We start from the raw sequence: 24,857 nt of genomic DNA, 5'->3' as shown, positions 1-24,857 counted from the left end.
TGCGATGTTTTAAAAAAGGAATAAAAATGTACAAAGAGTTAGACAAGTCATTAAATGGATAAAAAACAATAATAAAAAAAAGTTGTGGTTCTTGTGCAGATTAATGATGTTTTTAAACCAGGTGGAAACATTATGTACTTACATGTCATGTCGAAATTAGTATAAATTCCAAAAATTATGAAAAATGATCGAGTAGAAAAAAAAGAATTTATCGAATTACCAAGTTTTATCATATTTTAATGCAGAAGAATTGTGTGACCAATTCTGCATCACAAATTGACTTATCTCCCTTGTGTGTGTGTGTGTTTGTGTGTGTGTGTGTGTGTGTGTGTGTGTGTGTGTGTGTGTATTATATATTATTTAAGAACTCAGTTCTTATTGTTGAGCATTCTAAGTTGAAATTAAAGTCAGTCACTTTAGCTCGCATGTGCAGATCATGATCTTATGATCATAAGATCACTCTAGCCGTCTAGACATTAATATAAATGTTTAATTTCAACTGTATTTCTCGCGATTAACGTTGGCCGTATGGTTTGTTTCTTGCTAATGGAGTCAGAGATGGCTTCGTGGCCAAATTCAAATCTCCCGACTGCCTGTAAACGTAACTCCCTGCATTGATGATTCCTGAAAGGAATACCTGTAGGTATTAAAAAATTAAAGATAGTTATAGTAATAATTAGGGCTATAACAACAGCATATTCTTTTCATTATTTTGACTCTCGAGTATATATCAGTTAATATCTTATATGTTTTTAGATGTGGTTCTTTGCTGATTAACTGTGTCTAACTGTGTCGGATATATACTCGAGAGTCAAAAAAATACAAAGAATATTCTCTTGTCACAGCCCTAGTAATGATTATATATATATATATATATATATATATATATATATATATATATATATATATATATATATATATATATATATATATATTGTAGTGATTCAATGAATTTCAAAAAAACATTTTTGAAGTGAAATTTTTTAGTTTCATATCAAAGATTTTTATTATTCTAAGCAAGGCAAAGAATACTTTAGAAAATGTTATCCTCTTAACCTATAGGGTTTCGATGTCTACCATCTCTTCAGAGTAGAAAATATTAGCAAATATTTATAAGGTGTGTGCCCTATTTGCTAAAGTGAGACATGGAAAGGCAAATCCAAGATAATTGATTAATCAACAGTCATATAGTAATGGAATTTGAAGAAAAGGATATGAAAGTTTTAGATCACAAATGCGTGGTAAAATCCATGATGATTGTTCTTTAAAGCAGTGAGGTAATAAGATCCAAGCTGTATATTGGGTAATCTAACTGAGTATAAATCCGGGTCGGGCATATTCCTGGAAAAATTCTTCTTTATGGGTCCAGTGAGAAGAATTTTAAAGTCTGGTGGAAGCCTTTTTATTAGAAACCTATATTATTACTGGGGTGGAGCGTTAGGGTGAGGAGAGGAGGTAATAATAAAGGGATAGAGGGTGGGGGGGACAAAAGGATCTCTTTAGGCAAAGTTCAAAAGACCCATAAAAAAGTTTGACCGGTCACTTAAGTATGCTACTGTGTGTACCGGATATAGAAAAGGGAGGAAAAAAGGAAAGAAAAAGAAACAGAGAAAATAAAATAAGAGAAAAGAAGAGGGGAAAAAAGCAAATGAATAATAATGCGTTTTTCAAACTAACATTACCCTTTGAACCAATTAAACTAAATTCATCTTAATTTCTTTAATTTGTTTAGATCGAATTAATCCAGTCATCTCAAATAACATCATTTAATGCATAAGGAGGTATTGTTTTTAATTTCATACGCATTGATAATGTCCTTTAAATGGGAGAATTAATCTGAAGGTTTAGAATATAATAATGTTTGTGAGTAATTTGTAAAGCTAAGGCTACGCATATTAAATGAACGTGTTATTTTTATTTCCTAATCATAATGGTAATATTTTACTGTCAAATAAAAATAACAATACCTAACTGAAAGGTGTCTAAAAATCGGTAATAATAATATTTAATAATATTTAATAATATTTAACTGGAAAAATGTTTTATACACATGTCTACATATATATATATATATATATATATATATATATATATATATATATATATACACACATATATACACATACATATATATATATGTATATATGCACATATACATATACATGCACGCATAACCACACATATACACACATACACATATTTATACACACACACATACACATAATATATCTATACCTATACACTCATACATACATGCATACTCATACATAAAAGGTATATATTTAGATATAAAGAAAATATACCAATAGCTATACTATTAATTATAATAATCAGTGTCGGTAACAAGACTTCAATTATAACAAAAAAGCAAATTAGCCCCTATATTGCTAATTAACATTAAGAAAACAAGAAGATAAGAGAGTAGGGTTGTGTAAGGCTTCCATACCAGATGATTGTTAAATAACATTATTCTGAAGTTTATATATATATATATATATATATATATATATATATATATATATATATATATATATATATATATATATATGATAATGATCGATCGTGTCATCTTGTATTCATGTAATTGTATAATGTTCATTTGTGTGAACGTTACACATATTCAATACAGTTCACCAAATGGAAAGAATAAATGTATGGTAGACAGTTCTTTAAGAAAGCGATAAATAACATCTTTGTTTGCTGCCAAACAGACAAGTCACATCTCCCTCTCTTTTAGTAGCTGGCACCTGAAATGAAGGCATCTTCTTCCGAGTTAACATCAAAACTTCGAGTTATAGTTTTTTTACAGATCTTTATTTCCACATTTATTTTTTTTTTATTTCTGCCTATGAATAATTTGGATTACATGACACAAGCGAAACATTTAGGTGCGGAAATGCCACGACAACGTCGTCGTCATCATCATCATCATCATCATCATCAACAACAACAACAACAACAACAACTTTTTTCATTTTCCATCTCTTTTGGGATTTAAATGGAATGTGTCTTTCAATCTTGTTCATCTTCCTTCCATTTCATCTTCATCCTACATCTGTCAAACTCTCTCCATCTTCTGGAGAACAATCACATTAATAAACATGATTTGTGCTTATTTTGTTTTTATTTTATTTTTTGTTTGTTTATTTTTATTTGATCGGTCATCGTGTAAATTTTGGTGAATACATTTCATTCGTTTTTTTTTGCTTTTTTTTTTTTTCAGCCTAAAATGGTACAATTCCAAACCGCCGTGAAGGCCCGGTTGTTGAAAATGAAGGAAGAATACGAATTTTCCAAGAAAGAAATTGTAAGTAAATGCTTTGAAAAATTTATTCATTTAAAAAAAATTTTATAATAAACATAAAATAAATTAAGTATAAGAACATTCAAATGTGCGAGGGTGGGGGTATCTAATCATTCTTGTCCCTCTACTTAAGGGTTGTCTATGTTTTGTCTAGCTAAGATGCACGCACCACAAAACCACATTCACTTCAGATGTCATTCTAGTTAAAATTTCGAAATCGAAGTTTTAAATTTTTATTAATATATACATGATTATATATATATATATATATATATATATATATATATATATATATATATATATATATATATAATTGGCTTGGGGCTTCTTCTTATTCTTCCTTAAGCCAATTGTGGAATAAAGAAATCTCTATTGATTTGTGTAAGAATTTGATTCTCACCAATTCTCTGCCACAGCAAATAGTGATTGAAAGAAAAAAAAAACAGAAGAAGAAATATTTAAAAAAAAAAAAGTTAAATTTATTAATCAATATAAAAACATAAAACGATTTACAAAACTGTAAATGAAAAGCACATTTGATCTTCGATTTTAATTATTTTCTTAGTTTTTTTTTTTTTTTTTTTAAATACAGATATTGCAGAAAAGTCTTAAATTTTTAATGACTTGAGTTGAATCTGATTTGAGGCAATGAAATATTGAGAGGGGAAGTACATTTTTGTTTATCACATAATTATATATCGCTTTCAAATTCTCTTTATGGCAATTCTTAACTGTTTCACTAGCAATTCGGCTAAAACTTAAAAGTAGAATAAAAATTAATATGGTCAAAAACCATTCGACCGGTGTGGGTATATATATATATATATATATATATATATATATATATATATATATATATATATACTAGCAAAAGTACCCGTCGTTGACTGGGTTCAAAAACAGCCTACAGAAAATGAACTCTGATTTATGAAAGTATGATAGATTATGAAAAGGAAGGGGTGTAAAGAGATAGCTTTGAATTTGGGGGTATCAAAATCAAAGCAAAATATGATGAAAGTAAAATAAAATAGATAAACCCCATAATTTATTATACCATATCTGTTCACACTGAAACACTTATCATAATATTCTGTGGATCTATATTAAAAAACCTTGTTAAACTTTGTGACATATTTCCATTCTATGGAGGTCAGGTGCGAACGAACACCCCATAATTTTATTATACCATATTTCTTCAAACTGAAACATAATTATCAGAGTATACTTACGCAGATAGATATGAAAAGTCTTTATTAAAGTTTGTGCCTATTTCCATTCTATGGAAGCCAGGCACGAACGCAGACCCCACAATTTTATTATACCATCCCTATTTAAGTTAAAACATACTTATCAAAGTATTATTATGTACATCTATATCAAAAACACTTGCAAACGTTTTTTTTTTAATTTTTAAATTTTTTATTTCCATACTTTGTGGACCAGGCACGAACGCAGACCCCACAATTTTAATGAACCACCATTTTGCCAGATCAAACATACTCATTCCTGTGTTTCGATACATCTTCTATCATTATATGTAATCAGTGTTTTTAAAATAGTCAACCATATAGGAGCCTATTCGTGACCAGACACACATACACACATAGACATTCAGCTTTATATTATAGATATATATGTGTGTGTGTGTGTGTGTGTGTGTGTGTGTGTGTGTGTGTGTGTGTGTGTGTGTGCTCCTATAAATATTACATGTAATTATATTATATTCATGCAGATATTCTAAATTATTTATACTTGCATAATATTTGTGTAAAAAGGTTATAGAAAACACAAACCTCTTTCTATATATATTTATGTATGCGTATATATATTTGTTTAAAAAATTTTGCTGACCAAACTCCTCTGTCAATTTTGGTCTATAGATATGGAGCTTAATATATAGGGTATTCGAACTCATGCAAAACTTCATATTTGGGTTTTAGCCGGGGAAAATCGGTGTAAAAGTGTGAAAATTTTAAAAAATGGAATTTGTCAGATGATGGTCGAACGACGGCATTACGAATATGTATGCATAACGTAATAGCTATTGATTCATGTTTTAATTTTTAGCCTTGCAGCAAGCATGTGTTCATAGGTCAGGCATTAATGTCAAAGGAAAAAGTAAATCGTAAGCTAAACATTTTGGATTCGATTCTTGGTGGTGGAACACGAGTCATTTTTTTCTTTAACTTTTTAAGTCACTTGGGTCCAATATAATATAATATAATAATAAATACGAAATCTGCATTAATCAAAATATCATGTTTAATCGTATTTTACGACTGAGCAATGCCGAGCTGCCTGCTAGTATATATATACCTGACACAGCTGGTAAATTTGCATATAGAACATATAATTTGCATATAGAACTCATGACAGAGACTATAAATTGTACTGCCTGAGCATGCTCGCGCTCCTATGTTTGACTTCCGGTCTGTTCCGAATCTTCAGGTAAACCATTCTGTGTTTCTTTTTGTTTTCTTTTAATTTGTATTGTTCAGTTCTACTACAGTTTCAGGTTTCGGTCGTCTAATAAATCTTTTCATTTTTTTGCATGTCTTAAAAGGAAAAAGCACTGAAAGTGAAGAGGCGTGAGAAAGATAACCTCGGCATCAACCTTTATACGGTGCAGCAAGAATTGGCCCAGCAGCAAATGGTGTTGGAAACGCAGCAGGATAAATACGTCAGCTTGAACAACATACGAATGAAACAAGAAGTGGAATTGCAAACGGAAAAAGATAATCATGACAAGTGTATGACAGAATACAAAAATTACCAAAAACAAGGTCAGTTACAACGTCTTAAAAATGTGAAATGTTTGAAGAGATAGGAGATATGTAATTTAGCATGAAATTTTGACAAAGAATTCAAAATCTTACAAAATAATAAAAATGTAATATTGGGAATCCCAGCATCCAAGAAAGAAGCTTTGTTCATGGAATCTACGTTTTGATTTAGGCACAGATAAAGAGCGGGGAAAATTTTTGACAGTGGATTCAGCTAGATGGGTGTTTTTCGTAAAAGATTGGCGAGGAGGGACCAGAGATTGGAGTTCAGACGAGCACTTGCCATGGAAATAACGATAAAACAAAGATAGGCTCGCAACGTCTCTTCTGTTGGAGAGAGGTTGCAGGGAAGAGAAAGGGGCATCCCCCACTAAACTAGACGAGAGCCATCCATTTCAATTGATGCCAGATGGGGATCAGAGCGTTGATGATGTAAAGATAGGAGTTTGGTTTCAGATGCATTAAAGGTAACCAACCACATCTTCCCCCACTGAACCACGCGCTCGAGATCAGAGGAGAGAGAATCAGAGAGAACTTTGTCATTTACAGCCTTTGATGTGTTGCTGTAGATGGTCATGTCATCAGCATAGATGTCAACGAATGATTTAAGTATGTGTTTAGGGAGATCATTGATGCAGATCAGGAAGAGAGTTGGGCCCAGGATTGACCCTTGAGGGACTCCAGCATTAATACTGCAAGCCTCTGATTTTTGTCCATCGACCACTACTCTTATGAGCCTATCAGAGAGAAATGATTTAATGATTGAGAAAACATTTCCAGTTATACCGTGGTTGGAAATCTTGTGAAGTAGGCCCTTATGCCATACCTTGTCGAAGGCCTTTGATATGTCAAGAGCAATTGCCCTAGAAAGGAAGCCTTTGTCAAGAAATTCACTAATCCTATGAGATATAACCGTTAGCACATCTGCGGTAGATCTTGCAGAACGGAAACCATATTGTGTGTCACTAAGAAGGTTATTTCTGCTGAGGTGGTTGACTATTTCTCTATTTAATATGGATTCCAGCAACTTATAATACACAGGAGACTTATTGGTCTGTACTGAGAGGGAGATGACTTATCACCTGAATTCTTAAATACAGGGCATACTGATGAGGTTTTCCAGGGAGTCGGAAAGCACTTCTCCTTAAGGCAACGCTTAAACAGTTTCATAAGTATGGGAGCAAGTTCTGGTTGAAGCTTTTTTAACACTTTAATTGGGATGCCGCTAGGGCCAGTTGCTTTACTGGAATCAAGGTTCTTGATTAGCTTGGCAACCTCATGCACAGATATTTGTATGTTACCTAGCATGTTCTGTGTTATAGAAGGAAATATGGGGAGTTGATGGCCTGCAAAGTTCTTGGCAAATAGTTTGGCCTTGTCTGATGCTGACGAGATGACCTCTGGTCCATTGATAATGGTTGGGATAGAACGCACGTTTCTGTTCAGGATCCTATTTGTTATTTGCCAAAACTGGTGGGAACCAAGCTGCTGATCAGCTACTTTGGATTTAACAGACTGGGCATATAGCTCTCTTGCATTTTTTATTACTCTTTTACAGTGGTTGCTGGCGTTCCTGAAAGCAGCTTTGGAATGCAGAGGTAGATCAGATATGAATGTATGGAAGCTATCCCAGTCAGCCATAGAGTATCGGTATACAGTACGGTGGAGGGGTACGTCTGGGGACTTATTACATTTCATTTTTATCTTAACTGATACGACGGAGTGGTCAGAGGATCCTAGAGGAGAATGAACGGAACATGAACATAGCTCAGAGGAAGTTGAGAGAAAAAGGTCTAGGAGGCTTGCATATTGACCGGTAGTATCGGGCACACGGGTGGGTTTGTGAACAATCTGAGTGAGGTCATAAGCAATGGCAAAATCATGACAAAACCTTCCCTCATCATCCGTCTTATTTGAATGGGTCAGCCATTCCACGTTATGGACATTGAAGTCACCACAGATGTGGATGTTAGTCGAGGGATGTGCAGATAGGATCTGGTCTATTTTCTCAGATATACTCTTAAAGATAGTAACTCCGCTGTTATGGGGCCGATAGAGGGCAAATATAAATGTAGTGGTGTAAGCAAGTGCAACCCAGAAGCACATATAGGGTAAATTAAGATCTTCTCTAGAGATATCCCTGCCACACGGGAAGCCATCTTTAATGCAGGCACATATTCCATGTCCATGTATTGTGGTTGCAAGGTTGAACAATAATTAGTAAGGAAATACAATGAAGACGCAAACAACAAGATAACGCAATAATAAGTGTATTAAAGAAAAGGTATATTTACAATATGTACAAATGACGGTGTCGAGTCAGAGAGTCTTGGTGGGAGGACATGTACGCTCTTCAGCGTCACTTCTGGTGGCATTTGAGTAAGACACACCAAGGCCAACCTAGGCTTGCCATTTGTAGTGTTATGTTATTCGCATATGCAACTAAGTGGTTGCCACCACAACACCCCCTCCCAAGATTTGAAGTCACACAGATTTCAATATCTTTTTCTTTTTGGGTTTACCATTAATGGTTCATTCACTTTTCTTTTCCTACCTGATCTTCGGGGTTCAGGTGCATTTTGAGGCGGTTCCAAATTAAAAGATTCGTATATGATATCTATGGTGTCCTCCTCTTCGACTGTTGTCGTATCATCATCATCTTGGATATGACGTTTTTTTATCTGATTTAGGTGCCTTTTATGTATATTCTGTGGACCTTTAATCAAGTATGTACAATCACCAATGCGTTTATCCACTACTCCACATTCCCAGTAAGATGTGTTATTTCTGTAGCACTTAAAATATACTCGATCTCCCGAGTTATATTTCTTTCTTCTCGTGTGTGTAGTGTTTCGGATAATTGCCTGCCTTGGCAATAGTTTGTCAAACGCTGATTTTACCTTTCTGGCAAACATTAGATCAGCTGGTGATATGTTTGATGGTGTACTAGGATGTGGTGTAATCCTATATACTTGCAAGAATTGTTGCAAAGCTTTTTCTGCTGGTGTTCCAATGGATTTCTTTAACGCTCGTTTTAGCATGTCCACGAACCTTTCCGCGAGGCCGTTCGACCTTGGATGATACGGCGGAGTCGTGATGTGCTTCACTCGGAACGTGTCGCAAAATTCCTTAAACTCTGCGGATGTGAACTGCGTTCCGTTGTCAGTGACCAGTGTGTCTGGTACACCGAATCTTGCAAACAACTCGTGTAGGAACCCTATTGAGTTATTCGTTGTTGGATTCCTGCAACGCATTACCTCCGGCCATTTTGTGAAACTATCCACTACAATTAAATAATAGTTTTCACCTACTGGACCAGCGAAGTCCATGTGGATTCTCGACCATGGTTGGTCGGTTTTCGGCCAAGGTTTGTGTACTATAGGTGGAGATTTTGCCGCTAACTGGCATCCTTTACATTTATCAATTGTTGTTGCTATGTCAGTGTCCATGTTACGCCAGTACACGTAGCTTCTCATTAACGACTTCATTCGATTTATCCCCAGATGTCCTGTGTGGAAATCTCTTAACACCCTATTCTGCAATGTTTTGGGTATTACTACTCTCTCGCTGTACAGTAACACATCGTCACATATGGAGAAAACTTCCTGCACCTTTGTGTCCGTTATAATTTTCTCTTTTATGTCCTTTATATATTCGTCTTTCTCGGCTTCCCTTTTAATGTCCGACAAAGTTACGGGTAGTTCCTTAATGATGTTTGCTACCATATTTTTTACTTCAACATTTGTCCGAATTGCTGCAATGACTGATTCTTCCAGATTGTGTTTCTGTGGTATCAGTCTTGACAGTCCATCCGCATGGCAAATCTTTTTTGATGCTAGATGTTGTAGCTGGAAATCGTAATTAAGTAGTATTGTACCCCAGCGCAGCAATCTATTTGCGGTGTATACCGGCAATCCTTTTTTTGATCCATAGATCGTGACTAACGGTTTATGGTCGGTTTCAAGTATGAATTGTCTACCATATAAATATCGGTGAAATTTAGTCATGGCAAAGATTATGCTCAACGCTTCTTTTTCGATTTGTGAATATGCCCTTTCGGCTGGTATCAGCGTTCTCGAAGCGTGCGCTATTGGTTTTCTAGACCCATCCGGCATAATATGTTGAATGCATGCTCCTAAGCCGTAGGAGCTAGCGTCACTAGCGACGACTATTTTTAAGTTTGTGTCAAAGTGCGTTAAGAATAATTCGGATGTTAGTGCGCTCTTTATTTTGTCAAAAGCGGTTTGACATTCTTGCGTCCAGTTCCACGGTATATCCTTTTTAAGCAGATTATTTAAGGGGGCTCACAAGTTATGCATTCCTTCAATAAAAGATTGGTAATAATTTGCGAGTCCCAAGAAACTCTGCAAGGTTGTTACATTATCGGGTGCTGGCATATTTTTTATTGCCGCAGATCTGTCCGGGTCTGGACGTCGTCCATGTTTGTTTATTATGTGTCCAAGATACTTAATCTCGCTCATACAATAGTCACGTTTACTTTCTTTTATTTTAAAGCCGAATTCTTGTATTCGAGTAAATACTTGTTTCAAATGTTCCTTATGTTCTTCTAGGGATTTGCTCCTGACAACAATGTCGTCCAGTTATGCACATGCGCACTCAATACCACTTAGCATGGTGTCCATCGCTTGCTGAAAGATGGCAGGTGCTACTTTGATGCCAAAAGGCAATCGGTTGTATTTGTATAATCCTTTATGCGTATTGATGCATAGTATTTTTGAGCAATTCTCCTCGACCAGTATTTGCAAATACGCGTCGCTCAAGTCTATCTTGGAGAAGATATTACCCCCATTCAACTTCGTGAATATTTCCTCTGGGCTTGGTAAGGGGTAATGGTGATCTTTTAATAGGGAGTTGACCCCGGTCGAAAAGTCTGCGCACACTCTAACTTCGTCATTCTTTTTCTTTACGTATACGGTGGGGGCTGCCCACTCGCTGTGTTCTATTTTTGATAGAATTCCCGTCTGTTCCAATCTATTTAATTCTTTATCAATCTTTTCCAACCCAGCGAACGGAACATTTCGCTTTTTTCTAAAAATTGGGCTAGCGTTTTCTTTAAGTTCAAACGAGGCCTTGAATTTATTGCAGCGACCTAAGTTAGTCGTGAATGCCTCAGGAAATAATTCTTTTAAATCGTCTTTTATATTTACTGTTGTTGGAGAAGAACATTCTAATTTTTTACAGAATGTATTGATTGGCTTATCCCATAGTCCGAATTTTTCAATTAAATCTATTCCAAACAGATTTTAACTATTTTTTAGTACGAATATTTTTAATTTCTTCGAAATCCCTTTCAATTTTATCGGGAGGACAACTTCTCCTTCAAATTTTATACCACCAGTTACCGTCCGGGCTGCTTTACTAGTTTTCATCATGGCCGGTTTTCCCAACTTTTTCCACGTATTCAGGTTTATTATAGAAACATCGGAGCCGGAGTCGAGTTGTAACTTTATTGATGTGTTAAATATTTCCACTTTTACGTATTTTCGCCGATCTTTGTCTAATTTTGTATTTGATTTTGTTTGCTGTACTCTCTTTCTGGTGTAATCTTTATATCTGCAGCAATCGCTTTTGTGTCCCACCTTCTTACAAATGTAGCATTTTTTCTTCTTATAAGGACAATCTGATTCCCAATGCTTTTCTGCACATCTCTTACAGTTATATCTAGGAAGAGGCTTGTTATATTCTGTACTATATTTATGGTTATTATCTTTGGAATATCCCGTTCCATTGCTTTTCTTTGTAAAGTTCTTGGTTGGTGCGTATGGTTTTCTAACTTTTCTTACATATGCCACTCCGGATTCTTCTATATTTTTTTAATCCTTTTTTAGTGTAATGGCCCTTTCACAGTCCTCTGCTAGTTTCTGGAGGGTTAAATCTTGCTCAGATTCCAGCTTAGACAACACTTGTCTGCGTATTTCTGCATTTTTCGTGGAAACTAACCCTTGAGTGAAGATTAGACATTTAAAATCTTCTACCGTTAGTTCTGCAAGCTTAAAATTATCGCAGTTTTTATTGACAACTGATGCATATGTCAAATAATCTTGGTTGTCCATCTTTCTTAGATTCATGCACAGCCATCTTTTATGAAAAAGAGATATATTTGGATTAAATAATTCTTTTAGTAATTTTACAGCTTCCATGAACTCTAATTCCGCAGTTTTTTTAGGTAATATGTAATCTACGAATTTGCTGTGTTCTGATGTACCCAATTTTCTGAGTAAGAGGCTCACTTTCTGACTATTTGGCCAATTTTTACAGTCCAGTTGAAAAACATCCTCGTATCTTGTGTAGTATGCTTCAAAATTCTTCTCTTCCTCAGGCACATAATGAAATGTGTCCATGCTATTAAAAATAGTTGTATGGGAGAAATTAACACTGTCGACATTTTCTCGATTACTCTTTAGTAGTTCCAATGTTTTAACAAAACGTTCATCTTGTCTTTCTTCATATTCCAATTGTAGTTTCTTATGCCTTTCTTCCTGTTCCAATTGTAGTTTCTTATGCCTTTCTTCCTGTTCCAATTGCAGTTTTTTCTGCTTTAATTGTGCCATTTTCTGCTTTTCTTCTTGTTCCTGTTGCCATTTCAATAATCTATCCTCTCTCTTTTCGTCGCGGTCAGCCTGTGCCTGTATTTGTGTTTGCAAAAGCTCGTTTTGTGTAGCTTGTCTGCGTTCATCCCGCTCAGCCTGTGCTTGTAAAAATTGCATGAACATTTTTGATAAGTCTTCCATGTTTTTTTTGTTTTTTTTTAGTGTGTAGTTAAAAAAAAATATTGTACCATGTACACTATACACTGGTTTGGGTTACAACAAAAAAAGCAAATTGCTGTAAGCTGTTTTCAATAATAATATCGCTGCTTGCAATAATATATTCTTTTTGCGAGTCACGCTGCAAAAAAAAAAAATAAAACAGGTTTATCTGGAATCACGAAATGGAATTGACTTTCCGTTTTTAGGCACTTACTAATAAGTAACTCTTTCCCCAAAATAAAAGTTTGGGTTTTTTTTTTTTTTAATCGAGTCACAATTGAATAAATGTATGCAGTACATTTAGTTCTTTGAGTTTTTTTTCTCTAGTATTTTAGTAATTAAAATACCTCTTAAATTGAGATTACCTTTTTTTCCCGTGACGTTTTACTGTATTATCCGTTATTCAGTGACAACTTTAAGAAAAAAAAATCCTTTCCTTGAATTTTAGTTTTAGCTGTGGTATTTCCTTTTAGTACCGACGTCAACCAAAACATTAATTAAAAAGTCCTTTAGTTGTTGTTTTGTTTACGGAGAACAGTAATTAGAATCCACTGGTGAACTTTTTTCGTAGGTTACTTCCTTGCTTTTCGTAATACGGGTCTGACCTGTTGTTTTTGCGACAGAACAAAGTTCGCTTTTCGTTTGCAAGTTGGTCCTTTAGTAAGATTTGTCGTGTAGCGACAAAACAAAAATTCACTTTTACATTCGTTTGCAAGTCGGATTCCCAGAAAACGGCGTAAATTGTCGCTTTTGCCACGTTAGAGTTTTTTTTTTCACTTGAGTTAAAACTTCTCTTTAGCGTAAAATCCGTTTGCTCGTCAACACTTTGCATTCCTTAAAAAAAATGGTCAACCTTTGCGTTGTACTTTTTTTTTTTTTTTTTTTTTTTTTAAATAGTTCTTCGTCAAACTGTTATATTTGACGCTTCATATCTCGTCGCCAACTGTTGTGGTTGCAAGGTTGAACAATAATTAGTAAGGAAATGCAATGAAGACGCAAACAAAAAGATAACGCAATAATAAGTGTATTAAAGAAAAGGTATATTTACAATATGTACAAATGACGGTGTCGAGTCAGAGAGTCTTGGTGGGAGGACATGTACGCTCTTCGGCGTCACTTCTGGTGGCATTTGAGTAAGACACACCAAGGCCAACCTAGGCTTGCCATTTGTAGTGTTATGTTATTCGCATATGCAACTAAGTGGTTGCCACCACAACACCATGGCAATCTTGGGAGTCAGATTTAGCTGTTAAGTTAGAGTATCCGTTAATTGTGAACTCATCTAGGGAAGTGGTCGGCCCTATTCCAGTTTTGCTTAAAAAGAATATGTCCGGTTTTGTCTCCTGCAATTGGGTTACAACCTCTGGAAGGTTGGAATGTAGACCCTTGATGTTGGAGAACGAGACATGATAGTAGGGGTCTATGTTGGAAGATGGGGTTCTAGATTTATTCGAGTTTTTTTTCTGGAGATGTTTCATGTTGAGATTTTGGGATTTGTGGAACAGGTCCGCATACTTGGTTAGAGAGGGAAAGTAAGAGAGAAAAGACAGGAATTTTTTTTTTTTTTTGTAGCACATGAAAAGGTAAAGCCGTAACAATTACCCACTAGTATGGTATCGAGTGGCCCCACCAGAGACTACTGCATGGTCCAGAATCCATTCACCAAATTTCAATACAGCAGTCCCAGTACTTTGCGCCTGCTGATAGGACAGCCTCCTTAGTGGTTAATCCAAGGTTCGGGTCCCTGACTATCAGGCGGATAACGTCAGCTCAGACAAAATTTTTACCTCCTAGTGACATGGTCACAAGGATAGACATAGACAGAAAAATTTCCGACATCTCAGACTACTGGTCACCAAGTAGTACCGACCTTTAAAGCAGCTTTTTCTTCACCCTTTGTCAGAAAAATCACTCATTGGAAATATGGACTGAAGGACAAATAAGGAGAAGCGAGGTTTACTGGAGCTGCCAATAACACATCCACTGTATTATCTACTCTCCATAAAAAAGGGGGTGGGAATGGGTACAAGGGACTTATTAATATCTACTTAGTAAAGTCCGGTGCTCAATTATCAATTCAGGACGCTTTTGAAGATAATCTCCCCTCCCATATTAATGGGTGGATGTTTTTTGGCGTTATCTATCTCGAGTTTGAATAATTCGAGCTTCACCTTATAATTAAAATCCAATAATGAACTTTTATCAATTTGCGAAGGATAAGACTTTTATCAATTTGTGAAGGATAAGAACATACACACACATATATATATAATAGTGAACTGCACGTAAGATACGCAAGAGCATTCATACACACACCCACACCCGTATATGTAAGAACATTGATAAGAACACACACACACACACACACACACACACACGCACACACACACACACACACACACACATATATATATATATATATATATATATATATATATATATATATATATATATATATATATATATATATATATATAACAGACCCATAAAAGTAAAAGCAATCATACAAAGAAGAGTAAACAAGAAACATAAAGGAGAACGATTAGCAACGGAAACGTTTAATAAGTAGAAGTAAATAAATAATAAACAGGACGGAAACAGTTTACGGTAACAAAAAATCAAAGATTTATTTCAATAAATTTGTTGAAAACGTTATTGTGTGTTAGGACTTTGTTTATAATATCAGTCATACACAACAATGGATAAAAACGGTTTTTAGCATTTGGTAAAACAAATCAGGTTTTTGTAGCAGGTCGAATAATTGAGTAAACACGCATATTAACTTATTCAAGTATGACTAACGTAAATAGAAGACCCTTCCATTAAAGTCATTTAATATGCTGACGTCACAAAATAAAGTACAATGGCGACGATTGGGCGATTGACAGCCATTATGAGGATAGTAATTTTCTGTTTCAATTCTCAAAAACATTGCCGAGTGATTTATGAAACGTCCAAATGTGACTGTATTCCCCCCCCCCCAAAAAAAAAAAAAAGATAAATAATTATTTTATATTTGAACACGTGCAATTAAAAGGGAGTATTTTTTTTAGCAGGAAAGCATTATAGTAACGTTTTAGTTTTTAAAAGTGTATTAAATTATTAATTTTAAAATGTATCCATTTTAAAATAATCCTTGTAATCGTCATCTATCGCCTATGTTAGCACGTTACGTTACTTTGGTGGAACGGCCTTCTATTTTTTTTTTTTTTATGTTTATCTAATTTTCTTCCCTTCAATGGACCACGTAACTATTTTATAGTTTTAAAATATAAGAATTCAAATTCGATGTTCACACCAAGCTTGATACTCCACTTGACCAACCAATTAATTCATAAATCCCTCGGTAATTTCTTTGAGAATAGAAACAGTTGTCTATCACCTAATCGTGACCATTGATCTTTATTCTGTGATGTCAGCAGTTTGTGACTTTAATGAAACGGCCTTCTATTTACGTTGGCCACACTTGAATTGAATAAGTTAATATTGTATGTTTACGAATAATTGATTAAAAATTTGAAAAACAAATTGTGTTTGCAAAAATATCAAAATCGGAATTAATGTGAAGAATGTGTACGATGAAAATGATGAAGAAGTCGATGAAATAGACAGAATGAGAAGAAAACAAATGCAAAGGTGATTGAACTGCTTCTTCACTCACTATAAAGATAAATTATGTTAAAGGCAAACAGGCATGAAAACACACATACAACTGTTATATTACAAAACTGAGTGTATGGAAGCAAGAAAGTGACAAACGAAAAGGTTGAGTTTAAACGTTTTATTTAAAGTTTAAACGATTGTGAAACGAACTGTTTCGTGTGTCAGGATAATTCGACGACAGCGGAGGTGGCGGGGCGTCGGTAGGAATGCTGGTCGAGTATTGATATGAACTAAGTTATTGTTAGAATGAAGTGAGGGGGCGGCAATGGCAGGAACGTGACTTGTGTGTTCTGGCGTCTGGAATACATGTGCGGTGGTGGCGATGACAGGAATGTGGCTTAGTGTTTTGGTGTCTGGGATACGGATGCGGCGATGGCGGGAGAGGAGTAATCATAATAGCAGGTGTCGCTGTAGAGAGTTGGTGACAGTGGCTCCTGCTATTGGTGGGCAAACCTCACTGTCTGGTGTGCAGTGGTGATCTGGCTATGGCAGTGGCGGCGGAAGAGGGGGGTAATCTTCAAGGCTTGCTATCAGTAATTTCAATAGCTGGTGTCGCTGGCGAGGGTTTAACTGTTGCTGACTGCTGATGGAGTGAGGTTCACAATTTGACACACAGGGGCTGATCTGGTCGCTTGTCGAAAAAGCTGTCATTTTTATACTCGTCCGGCAAACGTAATTGTAGGCATCGAGGCTTTTGCGGCGCGAATTGTCATCTTTCGTTCTGGATTTGTGTTTGTTTTTGTGTTTTAATGTATTGTAGGGAGTCGTCTGTTTGATGTTTGTATACATGTGTTATATCGATTTAAAGCTAAGAAAGTTGTAAATGTGTTCTAGTAGGTGTTGTGTTGTACTGTTGCAGTGTTTTGTGAAATAATTATTCGTGTTTATATGGTGCCGGAGTTGCGTCTGCTGCGATGTTTGTGTTTTGTATTTTGATTTTTCTTTTGGTGTGCGGCTTCCTCTGGCGATTTTCTTTATGGGCTTTAAAGTTGTGTGTTTCCTGTGTTGATTTGCGTTGTATCGACGAATGGGCGTTGTCTTAACGTCGCCATTATTATTACTGTCGCTGTTCTTGCTGGTTTCTGGTTTATTCATGTAAATATGGAGGGATATGCGATATAACACAACTATAAGTTCATTGACGATGGAAGGTTCATATACACATGTGCTTGTTGACAGATTTTATTCATGTAGCAGCCTCTCAAGTAAAACATGAATGAACTTTTAATGTAGTTTTATTCCATGTTTGCATAAACAAAAGCAAATCTTTTTAGAACTAAAGTAAAGCTGTACATGTTTTCTTTTAGTGTCTTGTATATACTAACAACGACTAAACAGAAATCAACAAAACAATTAAGAGAGACAGAGAAAGATTGATAGGTGATAGAGAGAAATCAGAACAAGAAAGAAGATCAAGCGAGTTTACGTTAAGCTAGGTACAGATAGCTTTTTCTTTTGTTGCTTATAAACACGGGTTTTCGCATTTAGTTGAATGACAATCAAATCTGGTGCATGTTCACATAAATGACGCAAGGGAATCTTGTTTTAAAACCGAAAGCAAAGCGTACATGTTTTCTTTGTATGGTGTCTTATATATACTAACAATGACTGACCAGAAATTACTAACAATCAACAAACTAATTAATCAAGAAACAACAACAATAGATCAACAAAGAGTCACTTGGGTTTTGATTCATCACTTTTATTAGTAAGAGATTATGGTAGACTGGAATGCAATGGAAAAAATAATTAGTAATTTGACAAATATGGAAACATAATTTTTATTATTATTTTTCATTTTTCCTTTTCGATCAAACGATTTTTTTTTTTTTAGATATTTTCTATCAAACTCGAGAATCTTTCAATTACACTCGAGAATCTGCACGGCATTTCTAATAGAACTGTTTACTTAATTGAAAATAACACTCAAGATGAATAATCAAAATATTCCGAATTGTTAATCCTCTTCTTAAAAATGTAGAAACGAAATATTTATTGCTTTAAAAAAAATGCTACAATTTTAAACAAAGAACGACAAACATATCTGTTTTATTTATTTAAAGAATATTTAGATGACAATGAAAATTATTTTTATGGAAGAAAAAAAATCATTTCTTCTTAATAGTATTGATAGTGATAGACATTCATTATGTCAGAAGGAATATTATTGTTAATGGCAGATTATACACATTGATGTTGAAACTGGGTCTTGCTGGTCTATATAATATTCTGCTTGTTCCTTAGTTAGTCCGTACGTTATTCTTTGAAAAAGGTCAAATGCAATTTTTATAGGCCAAACCGCTTCAAAAAAGGTCAAATTCACGAAATTTAACTTTATAAAGGTTAATCTGGTAACCCTGGACAAGAATATAATGATGGATACTCCTGTCAATTTCAACATATTTTTGAAAGCGCTTTTTTCTTCCTTTGAAGTTAGAGCTTTCAAATTAATTTAAGAAATAAATCGATTCAAAATGGAAAATTATCCAGAAATAATTTTCATATGAAAAACGGGCTCAAATGTTTGTTTTTTCTTGATTACAATTAAAATTTCGCCCATTCAATTTTTTCAATTTTATTTATTTCAATTTTGAATTTTTTAGGGAAAAAATCTTTAATTACCATACTTTTTTTTAAATTATTTTTTATCAGCTGCTGAAGTGAAAATTGAAATCGAAAAACTGGGGCTTCAACGTTTTCACCTGAGGAAGAAGCAAAGCGATATAGGTGGAGACATCAAACTGTTAAAAAGGGTTGCAAACAAAACTGAATCTGAGGTTTTATCTGCGCAGGTGGAGAAGAAAAAACAGGTACTTCACCATGATCTCAATTACATTTTTGTTGTTGCTGTTTTGGGGTCTTTGAGAAAAGAAAATCGTTTTCCTTTTTTTGATAGTGGTCATGTTCCTCTGTTTTAAATAATTTATTCTCAAATGTTTCCCTTCTGTATTTCAATCTGGTTAAGTTTAACCTTAACCTCAACCTTCTGTATTTCAATCTGGTTAAGTTTAACCTTAACCCCAACCTTCTGTATTTCAATCTGGTTAAGTTTAACCTTAACCTCAACCTTCTGTATTTCAATCTGGTTAAGTTTAACCTTAACCTCAACCTTCTGTATTTCAATCTGGTTAAGTTTAACCTTAACCCCAACCTTCTGTATTTCAATCTGGTTAAGTTTAACCTTAACCTCAACCTTCTGTATTTCAATCTGGTTAAGTTTAACCTTAACCCCAACCTTCTGTATTTCAATCTGGTTAAGTTTAACCTTAACCCCAACCTTCTGTATTTCAATCTGGTTAAGTTTAACCTTAACCCCAACCTTCTGTATTTCAATCTGGTTAAGTTTAACCTTAACCTCAACCTTCTGTATTTCAATCTGGTTAAGTTTAACCTTAACCTCAACCTTCTGTATTTCAATCTGGTTAAGTTTAACCTTAACCCCAACCTTCTGTATTTCAATCTGGTTAAGTTTAACCTTAACCCCAACCTTAACCCTAACCTTAACTTTACGATTAGTTTTAAGGAGCAGGAGTTAAAGTTTGAATAAAAATTAATTCTTTTTCATTTGAAGTAAATCCGTAAACAAAAGGAATTTTGTCTCATTTGGGTCAATCTACATGATTTTATAATGCAACAAAACGTGCACATACAATCACACGCGCAGTGTGCATATATGCATGTGTATGTATGTCAGCACACACGCGTGTGTATGTGTGTCGGGACAGTTTTTAGCTGTATCTGTTAGTAATGGGACGATTCCAATATTTTTCCTGATTCCAATACAATTACTGATTCCGCACTAAATTCTCGATTCAATTACCGATTCCAATTCTTCATAAATCTTCAAATATTTAACTATAAAGTTGCTATTTTTTCCAATTACCAAAAAACATGTGCTAAATGTGCACATATTTTTCTCAATCGTAAAAATAAACTTGTGGAGGGATGATCTACAGATTAATTATTACTTTTACTTCTAAAATCAATAAATCTTTATCATTTTATTATTACTACCAGCGGTAGAAGGTTTTGTTTTAAACAGAATCAAATAAAAAAGATAATTAAAAGAATTGTTTTGGCATCAGAAAATATGCAGAATTTTTTTTTTCGATTCCGATACCCCCAACAATTCCGATTTAGACTAATCATCCGAACACTACTATCTATGCATATCTATACACAGTTCTGTCCATTGTTCCATCCTTTGATTTGTGTATCTTTGAATATCTTTGAAATGACATTTTGCCCATCTCTTTATCATGCTTTAGTGTGGGACAACATCTTACTTTTGTATTGTTTTTATTCGATGCATTCCATCTGACATAATGGTAAAAGTGTTCACCTATAGGCTGGAAGACTAGGGTTCATTCCTTGGCCGGGTCATATCAAAAAATTAAAAAAAATTGTACTTATACCTTCTTGCTAAATACTCAGCATTGTAAGGGGAGGATCAAGAGTAAGCAGAGTAATCCTGAAAATGGAGTAACACTCTCCCCAACACTTCTATGCAGCATCTCATGAAAAAGGAGCCTTCCAGTTGCCCTATACTATAGTCGACTATTTAGCTTTAACTTATTCAATGCATATATGACCATGTATAATCGCGTTGACACACCGTTTGCAGTAACAGCATTGCAGTTAAGCAACAGTGAGCCTGATTAGATGGGTGACAAGTCGGGAATACTAGAAGTAATATCACTGAAGTTAAGTAATGTTGAGCCCGGTAAGTACTTAGATTGGTGACCATTTGGAAATACCAGAAGTGATCGTGTTAGCTGATGACTGGTTACAAATCGGCAACTACAACAAACGAAACTCCATGGAATAAGGTCTTTCCAGTTTATCTGTACTTCTTGTCAGATAATTAAAAATTCTATATACTTTTTTTTACGGATTTTTAATGTTTCTTTTTGAAAATTTGAATTTTCAATAAGATTTTTCTAATATATATATATATATATATATATATATATATATATATATATATATATACAATTAAAAACATTTTTTTAAATATTTTTTTCATTTTTGTATAAAATCCATGCACATCCTTTTCTTTTTTTTTCTCTCTGTATTTATATTTCAGGATTTGTTTGTTGATCGGCTCGTTGAAAAAGTGGACAAACTACAAGATGAAATTGCCATGTATAATGCGCAATATAAATTGCAAGTCTTGGAAACAAAAAACGCAGCGAATCTATTGCAGGAAGCTGAACTTCAATTGACGGTAAGCAAAGATAAAAGATACTGCATTGATGTGTACAAGAATCGAAAGAGGGAATGTGTTACATGAATTTTGATTTTGTTATTGGTAGGAAGAATTTATGATGTGAGAAGATATGGTGGGATCTTATGATTCTGATGTAATAAATATGAATACATCCGGGTTCCTCCTCATGAAAATATGATTGGATGATGTAAAACATACAGCTTGGGAGATACGTTGAAAGATATGCCGAAAGCCTAAAGCTTAAGAATATTAAGATCATGAACACCCGTTCACTAAGGCAATTACGAGATTGTATTACTCGCTTACAGGACCATTCAACAACTACAAACGAGTATATCCCTTTCTGTCATGTAAAAAGACCTGGCTGCCAATGTTTGTTTCTGTTCAGGGTGTTTGTTTGAGGAAGAGCTCTCTCTGTTGCGGACTTTCAATTGTATGAACAGTGCAACCCAAACCTCGTGTATAGTGGAAGGCTGTACTAGGAGAAGTCAGTTGTCGTGGGCCAAGTGCCTTCATGTGCCTCTTCTGTGGCTGGTTGAATGTATACGATAAGCTCAGTATACAAGAGGAAGAGTTTGTGCATAAAGGAAGGATCGGATCTTATAACATCATTGAGCTATTTTGGGGTAGAAAAGCCTCACCAATTTAGGTTTGTTCCACAACGTCTGGCCCATGTTCCCTGTCAGAGTGTGAACTTTTCAACCTCTGCTGTGCCGTTGGTGGGTAAAAGGCAATCCAACACCCTACTGACCAGCCACAGAAAAACAAGATTTAAACAGAGTGGCATGAAAATTAGATGCTGTTAAGAAGATAATGGTTGTTTTTTTATTTGTAAATTTGAATGAAAAAGATGAAGAAGGATGTGGAGATTCCAAGACAAGAAAATTCCGAAAGAGAAGTGAATTGCGCGTGTTTCTTAACATTTTTGTTTTGCTGGAGATGGTGCATCCTATTGGATGCCAGATATTCACCTGCTATTTCAGACACTCCAACCGAGAGATCTTTGTAAGATGCTAACTGTCCCTTTAAGTGTAAGTGTTTGAATATCTCTTGCACTTGGTTTATCGGGTATATTCGCCAGGTATTTTTTTTTATAATTCTCTTTTCAGTGAATCTGGTTACTCCTATAATTATCAGAATAATGGAGATCTTCTTTTCATGTTGTGCATTACAGTTGGTATTTCGTTATCTTCTCTTTTCCAATCTCTGTTTAAGTCAGCATCATTAGAAGATTTTGAGGCAAGAAAATCCCGAAAGAGAAATGGGTTGCCCGAGCGTAAGGAAGGGAGATGTACATCAGCATGTTTATAATTATGTTTTTTAAGATGCATGGAAGTAAATGAAGTTAAGAGTTGGTAAAGCAAAATCTGAAATTTTCAATCATTCTAAACACTTAACAGTTATTGGCATTGCAGATTTTATGCGCTTCAAGATTCTCATTTTTATTTTATCTTATTTTAATCCAATATTACTATTATTTTTGATAATGTCAATAACCACAAAGTTATTTTATTTTGATATCAAGAATTGTTGATCATCTTTTGGTTAATGATTTTTTTTTTCTTTTCAGGCCATCAATATGGAAAAAACTCAACTGCAACAATATTGGCAAAACAGTTTGATTGGCATGAAAAGAAGGGATGAGGCTTACATGTCGACGTTGACTGCACTCAGGTAATTTGATGGCAATATGCTTTTTCATTGCATTTTGGTTATTGAGAAATTATTTACCTCCCTCCCACGGCAAGATGATGTGACACAAGGGTCGGAAGGTGGGATTTGAAAAGCCAACGCCTTAGAAAAAGAGCACTTTGGCCTGCAAAAAGTGCCTGGGCAGCCTTGTCTGCATTCTACTGTAGGGGCACCTCAAGCGGTTAGCAATAAAATAACACCTTCTAAAACAAAGAAGACAAAGCCTGGGAGGATGGACCGCCTAGAACTGCACAGAAACAGACACATGCCCCAATCAACAGGGAATAAGTCATATAAACAATGACCTTGACTCTGTTGGCTTTGGTGTTGAAGACTCCCTCCCCAGCTGAGCTCCCAGCTGAGCTCCCAGCTGAGCTCCCAGCATGCTGGAACAGAAAGTAAGTTACTTATCGATATTTGCTCACACATACATCTCTATCTATGCATTCCCAGCAGTATTGAGTATATTTGGAACAGTAATGTATTCTTTCTGTCGTACTAATATTTGTTGTTATTTTCTTTGCGTGTTATGACGTGTGCCACATTATATTGAGAAAAGGAATGAGAATTTTGAATTAAGGAATCCTTATCTTAAAGGTATCGATTTCATCTAAAATATGCGTTTGTTGATCAGAAAAATTATCAGCTTTGTTGTGATGATAAACATGATTCTTTAGGATCCCCCCCGTACCAAGTAAAGATAAATGTGAAAGCCATTGCTACCCTACTGCTCTGGCAATAAATCACTCCTCTGTAAATGGACTTGTGAGGAAATCTTCTAAACTATTAGTTGTAGGGAATGCCAAAAGTGGTATGGTTTGAAGCAAGCCCATTATACTGCGGATATTTTAACCGTCATCTCTGAACAAGTATGTCATGCATTGGATAAAGCAGATTAAGCCAGATCTGTAGCCCTGCTTAATATACCCAAAGCCTTTGACAAAGTATAGCATGAAGGGCTTCTTACAAAAATTAAATCAAAAATTATTTCTCGACAAATAGTCAACATAATAAGATTCTTCCTAGACAAGAGAAAAATCCAGGTATCTTTGATAGCCGTACATCAAAAATAACATTTATGCAGGTGTGCCTCATGGGTCTATCTTTTGAATCTTTATTATTTCTGATATTCATCTAATATATAAAACTCACTATGCCTGTGTGTGTGTGTGTGTGTGTGTGTGTGTGTGTGTGTGTGCGTGTGTGTGTGTGTCCGTTTTTCAAATTGTATCTCCTCCTAGACGGATGATCGTTGGAAAACGTGCAATAGCTCAAAAGATTGCATTTTTGGTGCAGAATTTTATTAGGGGTATTTAATCGATAAAAATAATTGCTAAGGGCTTCAAAAAAGGGTTCAAACTTGAAAGCAATAACACCTTGACGAGCGAAGTACAATGGCGTCATTCTGCGCATGC

At 34.9% G+C, this 24,857-nt stretch overlaps 1 protein-coding gene across 1 annotated transcript in view; it reads left to right on the top strand.

Annotated features, from left to right (window-relative positions):
• LOC145300966 (coiled-coil domain-containing protein 40-like) overlaps nt 1-24,857 on the top strand; it is a 79,241-nt gene that overhangs the window by 19,913 nt on the left and 34,471 nt on the right. Inside the window, exons 4-8 of the mRNA XM_080144532.1 lie at nt 3,224-3,307; nt 5,868-6,087; nt 19,173-19,330; nt 21,607-21,747; nt 23,321-23,424. Coding sequence (XP_080000658.1) covers nt 3,224-3,307; nt 5,868-6,087; nt 19,173-19,330; nt 21,607-21,747; nt 23,321-23,424 — 707 coding nt within the window. The remainder of the gene's footprint in view (nt 1-3,223; nt 3,308-5,867; nt 6,088-19,172; nt 19,331-21,606; nt 21,748-23,320; nt 23,425-24,857) is intronic.

Source organism: Euprymna scolopes, chromosome 2, assembly GCF_053919585.1.
Source record: "Euprymna scolopes isolate OS-2025 chromosome 2, ASM5391958v1, whole genome shotgun sequence".
Classification (NCBI taxonomy): Eukaryota; Metazoa; Mollusca; class Cephalopoda; order Sepiida; family Sepiolidae; genus Euprymna; species Euprymna scolopes.
This window is presented reverse-complemented; position numbering and strand designations above follow the sequence as displayed.